Genomic DNA, 6,034 nt, shown 5'->3' on the forward strand with positions numbered 1-6,034 from the left:
TTCTGCTTGTGGCGATATCCGTAACATAAGAGACCCTTTTCATTTAAACACCGATCCAAAATATTGTCATTTTTCAGGATTTGAATTAGCTTGTGAAGGTAACCAAACAGTTATATGGTTATTCTCCATGAAGTTGCACGTTCAAAGCATCGACTATGATAATCAGAAAATTCACCTGGTAGATCCGACTTTACAAACACAAGATGATCTATGTTCTCTCATACCTTCTAAGCTTACCATTCAAAAATACAGTAGTTTCTTCAACTCATACTATTATGCATCAGAGCATAGAAAGCCCGCGCCCATTTTCATGTTCAAATGTCCATCTTCTGTTAATGATTCGACATTTGTGGAAATTAGTGGCTGCAAATTAAGCAGATACACTTATTTAAAGATTGGAGAGATGAAAGTCTCTGAAGTGAGTGATGGATGCAGAGCAGAATTTATAGGCTTCACCTCATGGCCTAATATTCACAACATTTCCCTTTCTGATTTTCATCAAGTAGTTCTCTACGGATTTGAGTTTTCTTATTCTTCGTGGGGTAACATTTTTTTCTATCCTCTATACGTAAGAAACTATGAATCACCATGTCATCTAAAAACTTAAGCGGTTAGAGAGAGCACACTTTTATTATTTAATTATATTCTTAACATTCACTCACTACAGTTTCATTTTTGCACGTCTTTGTAGGTTTATTGGATTTGATTTCCGGTGAGGACTCAAGGCTTTTATCTACATATACTTTTAACTCTCCATTGATTTCTCATTCTAAAATATTTGCACTTTAATCTATCCAGATATCAGTAGTTGGCTGATTCTGTTTTTCGTGTGTAAGCTCCTATATATCCTTTTAGCAATCTATATGTGTTTTATCATCTCTATGGTTCGTTATAACTTCTCAAACGTGCAGTGCATTTGGGAGCAAAATTTGTAATAGGCCTTCCGCTGGTAATTGCATTTCTGGTGTACAAATTCAAAAGGAGGCATTTGTCAATGTACGATACGATTGAAGGCTTTTTGCAAACACAAAACAATTTCATGCCAATCAGATACAATTACTCCAACATAAAGAGAATGACAAGAGGATTCAAAGAGAAATTAGGCGAGGGGGGGTTATGGAACTGTGTACAAAGGAAAGCTTCAAAGTAGAAGGGATGTAGCAGTGAAGATGTTGAGCAAGCCTAAAGCCGGTGGGCAAGATTTCATGAATGAAGTAGCTACCATCGGAAGGATTCATCATGTCAACGTGGTTGGACTCGTGGGGTATTGCGTTGAGGGAACAAAGCGTGCTCTTGTTTACGACTTCATGCCCAATGGATCACTTGATAAGTACATCCGTACCAGTCAAGAAGGAAGTCCTCTGTTAAGTTGGCAGAGGAAGTATGACATTATTCTTGGAGTGGCTCGAGGAATTGGGTATTTGCATCGAGGCTGTGATGTACGAATTTTGCATTTTGACATCAAACCACACAACATTCTTTTGGATGAGAATTTCATTCCAAAGATTTCTGACTTTGGGCTTGCGAAATTATATCCAACAGATAAAAGCATTGTGACTCTCACGGCTGCTCGTGGAACGATTGAATATGTTGCTCCAGAGTTGATTAGCAGAAGCATTGGAGCAATCTCGTACAAAGTTGATGTTTACAGCTTCGGAATGCTGCTTGTTGACACCCAATTTTGACCCTCCCCGATAATAATTAGTTTTGAGCTTCTTAATTTTCAAAACGATTTAGAATAATTAGCTTTATAAAATTCAAAATAATTTCAAGGTTATTTTAAGTAATTTCAATCGATTTTTATAGTGTTTTGAATAACCAATATATTTCATATAATTATATACGTAATTAGTATATTTTATAAATGTTGGAAAATAATATCAAAATATGTTTAAATAAATATTCTATTCAATTAGTTCTAGTTTGAACTATGGTTTTAATTTTGGATTAATAAACTTATAGGTAAATCGATTAGTTTATGGTTAAGTTAATTATTCTATTTCGTTAAGATTTAAGAACTCATAAATTAATTCATCTTATTTAAATTGCTAGCCGAACTTATCCCAACTAGACGTAGCATCTTACATGGAAATTTGAATCGTACATGGTGTTCTATGTTTTTCTCATTATTTCAACCTCAATATATTTTGAAGACAAAAAAAAACACCTCACATACAATATTATTTGGTCAGTTGAATCATAAGATTCACTTATTACTATTCCTACAAAGTTGAATTAGCTCTTGAGCAGCAGCATCCATCTCTTCATCTCTTATAGATTTTAAATTCTTGCTTATATCTCTCACTTGATCCCTCAAATTTTCCCCTGTTTTCCCTGTTATGACACCATTAAGAGTTTCCGCAATTTCTTCTCTGTGAATTTTCCCATCATCATCTCTAACACTCTCCACCGCAACTCCCAATTCTACGATCAACCTAGCAATCATAGGTTGATCAAGATGAATAGGCATGGCGATTATAGGAACCCCAAAATCTATACTTTCCATTGCTGAATTCCAACCTCAATGACTTATAAATCCTCCGGTACTTGGATGATTTAGAATTCTTGGTTGTGGTGCAAATTTGTCCAAAACTCTTCCCCTTTCTCCAATTCCCAGCTATTTTTGCTGCCTTCAACCTGTATTTTCAAATTTGGGCCTCATATGCATATTTTTTTACTTGTATATCACTACTTTCACCATGTATACCAGTGTATACAGCTGTATACAGGCCATATCTCAGCTTGTTTTCAATTTTCCGGAACCTGTTTCAGCCTATCTTTCACCGCAACTATGAGGATGACTCGAAACGACTCAAGGATATGCAAGAGTGGAGTCCAAGTGACTCGTTCTAAAGATTAGAACAAGGGAAAAGGTCAGATCAATCCAAATACTTAGGAATGCAAACATGTGAAGGCGCAAGAATGAATTCCAGATTACAGATAAGATATGATTCTAAGATGACAAAACTATTTTGTGATTTGGTTCAAAAATTCCAACAATTACTAAACAAAATTCAACTATTATGACAGAATCTAAATTATCAAAACCAATTACTACATAACTTAGCTAAGTAAGATGAAGTCAACAAGATGTTTTCACAACATCATTTACCAAAAAAAAAACTTCCACAATGAAAACTAATGCAAACCCAACAGTAATAACACAAAATAAAATAAATCTCATACCAAAACAAAAAGAAACTTTATAAATGCATACTGTGAACCTTAAATTGCTATATGAACAACATATACCTTAGAAATTTAAAGCATTTTTATGAAAATTTTACTAGTACAAGCAACAGGTAAATATGTATTGATATGAGATGCCGAGAAGTTAATTTTTTAGGCTATTACAATATTCATATCTCAAAGAAATCCAAAATCGATGCACCTTTATTGAGCATGATCTCCAAATAATCCATACACCAAACTCAAGCAGTGAATACAACAAACAATGTGAAGAGGTGTAACAAGTCACTAATTATAACACTTGAAATCTGGAAGAAAATTGCTACTAAAAAAAAAAGGCAAACCAGAACACACATCATCAGGAAAGAAAGAACGAGAGTATTACCTTTTCTTGAGCAGCGAATCCGGGACTCGAGACTCCGAAGACGATTCCACCACCACCCTTGAACTCCGGCGAGCTCCGAGAAAAAGCTCGAAAGAACAAAAAATAAAATCAAAAACTAGGGGTCAAAGTTCTGTTGATTCGGTGGTGTTATAAGAACACTGTTCTTTTGCCTAAAATCGTCCTTCCTCCTCCATTTTTTCCAACTTTTTGAATGGAGATGAACACCAGCTTTTATAGAGGGGGGTGAGGGCTGAAAATGGGGGGGAAATCGGGTAGAACGGAAAAGGATTTCAAATTTGAAATTCAAAAATCCTTTGAGGATAAGGTTGGGACGGCTGACATTCGTACGAATTCTCAACAAATTCCAACGGCAAAATGAAGAGAGCCGCTTGATTTGAAGAGCAAGGACGAAGGAGCGATGAGATGCGGACACGCTGACTATTTGAGAATACTCTCGTACGAATGGATAAGGAAGAGGACAAGGGCTGGTCTGGATTCGGGTCGCGGTTCTCATTTTTCTGGGTTTTGCATCGCTGGAGAAGAAGACAGAAGGGTACTGTTTTGGTATTGCTGTACGTATTGTATGTTTGCTGGGTATTGTTGGAATTGAATTTGGGCTAGGAAATGGGTGGGCTGTTGTGATTAATGAATGAGGTTGGGTTAATTGAAGTTGGGCTGGTGTGGGGAATGAATTTTGGCCCAAAATTTGGTTTCAAATGGGTTTAAGGGTGGGGCAAAATGGTAGTGAAAATTTGTAATAGAAAAGGTTAGATTTGCAAATACAAATTTGTATCTATCGAGATACGTACGTCCTCAAAAAGTTATTACTTTCAAACCGAATAAACCAGAAAAACTGAACCAAAACCGACAATAACCAAATCGATGTTTATTTTTCGTTTGGTTTGGTTTTGTTTTAGAAATTTAAAAAACCGACTAGATTGGTTTCGTTTTGGTTTTAATCAATAACCGATCCAAACTGAACTACGAACACCCCTAGTTATGCTTATCAATTAAATGTCTAGGTAAATATATATAAGGTGTAATACATAAAAATATCATTTAACTTGACCTCAATTTGCATTTATGCCCTCTAACTTTGAGTTTGCACAAGTAGAGTTTTTATAAAGTATAACAAATAGACACATGCATCCTACATGACATCCTACATGACAATTTGGGTCATATGTGGTGTCCTGTGTGTATTATGTCATGTAGGACTCATGTGTTTACTTGTTCAACTTTACACAAGTTCAACTGTATACTTGTGCACACCCTAAGTTGGAGGACATAAATATAAAAAGGGGAAATTATGCGGTTAAACAAGCTTATACTACTTAATTACTCATCATAGTTGTAGTTTGCAATAATTACCACTCACAACTAACATTAACCATTAATTATGTGACTGACTTCGAGTTTGTATGATTAGCCACATTTGTATAATTCGCACCTAACAATTCTTCGTTTGATTTGTATTTCTATACGATGGTTTGTATTTGTATATGACGATGATTTTCTGTGGTTTTTCAGTTTTGTCACCATATACATTCAATCTTTTTGTGTATAACTTTTTAAAGTTTGTATAAACGTGTAGTTTTCGAAATTTTTATAATATAATTATATAATGAAATTTGTATAGTATATTATGTATAATTGTTTAAAGCTCATATGTTTATGTTTGTATCAATTCGTTATTTCGAGTTTTATCATATTTGTATAATTCCAGACTTTATATTACTCAATTATACAAAAACACGCGAATTATACAAACGAACCTGTGAATTATACAAACGAGATGCAAATAATACAAATTATTGCCCTCTCTCGTTCGCCTCTCTCCTCCCTCTCCTAATCTCGCTCGCCTCTCTCCTTCCTCTCCTAATCTCGCTCACCAGACATACAAATACATATGTATAATATACAATTATCTAACTGATATACATATACAATTCACCTCTCTCCCACTCTCTTCCCTCTCTTGCTCACCTCTCTTCTCCCTCTCCCAATCTCGCTCTCCTCTCTCCTCTTTGTAACATGTAGCTACGAATCATAATTTGCAAACTATAACTATTTTTGAGTGGCTATATGCGAAAGTTCCCCAATATAAAATGAGGCCAAGTTAAAAAACATATTTATGTATTATGCCTATAAATAAATATATAAAGTCACAATTGTTCAACACAAATACACAGTTTGAGCAAAAGGTGTTGGGTTTAGCAATGTGTGAATGGGAAATAAAAAGAGAAAATGGAAAGTGGAAGAACCAATGAAAATGGGGGAACCAATTTTGGAGGGAAAATGAAAAGTCATTGCAAAAGTGCAAATGAATAGTCATTTTTACCATATTGGTAGAAGAGAGGAAATTGGTGTCCTTATATTAGGAAACACTTCCTTTAGTTCTTAAAGGGTTAAGAAGAAGGTGCCCCCTCGCGCCGTCGTCGTCGCTCGCTCGGCCTCGGC

The 6,034-nt window shown here is 35.2% G+C and overlaps 2 protein-coding genes across 3 annotated transcripts in view; both read left to right on the plus strand.

The window, feature by feature from the left end:
- LOC102590102 (uncharacterized) lies at positions 1-1,439 on the plus strand. Of its 2 annotated transcripts, XM_006367760.1 has the most exons (4): positions 1-542; positions 692-712; positions 799-831; positions 912-1,439. In XM_006367760.1, the coding sequence occupies exons 1-4, from the start codon at positions 128-130 to the stop codon at positions 1,148-1,150; spliced, it is 708 nt and encodes a 235-aa protein (XP_006367822.1). In that variant the 5' UTR covers positions 1-127; the 3' UTR covers positions 1,151-1,439. The 2 variants fall into 2 exon arrangements, with proteins under 2 accessions (XP_006367822.1, XP_006367823.1); XM_006367761.1 differs by lacking the exon at positions 799-831.
- LOC102589773 (uncharacterized) overlaps positions 1-6,034 on the plus strand; it is an 11,052-nt gene that overhangs the window by 223 nt on the left and 4,795 nt on the right. The gene's annotated exons all lie outside the window — the stretch shown is intronic.

This window comes from Solanum tuberosum, unplaced genomic scaffold (assembly GCF_000226075.1).
Source record: "Solanum tuberosum cultivar DM 1-3 516 R44 unplaced genomic scaffold, SolTub_3.0 scf00863, whole genome shotgun sequence".
NCBI lineage: Eukaryota > Viridiplantae > Streptophyta > Magnoliopsida > Solanales > Solanaceae > Solanum > Solanum tuberosum.

Excerpts from the sequence above, each read along its gene's own strand:
- LOC102590102 (XM_006367760.1), top strand. The coding sequence starts at position 128 with ATGAAGTTGCACGTTCAAAGCATCGACTATGATAATCAGAAAATTCAC. Across the intron at positions 543-691 it reads GTTTTCTTATTCTTCGTGGG|GTTTATTGGATTTGATTTCC; the intron begins GTAACATTTTTT and ends ACGTCTTTGTAG. Across the intron at positions 832-911 it reads GCTGATTCTGTTTTTCGTGT|TGCATTTGGGAGCAAAATTT; the intron begins GTAAGCTCCTAT and ends TCAAACGTGCAG.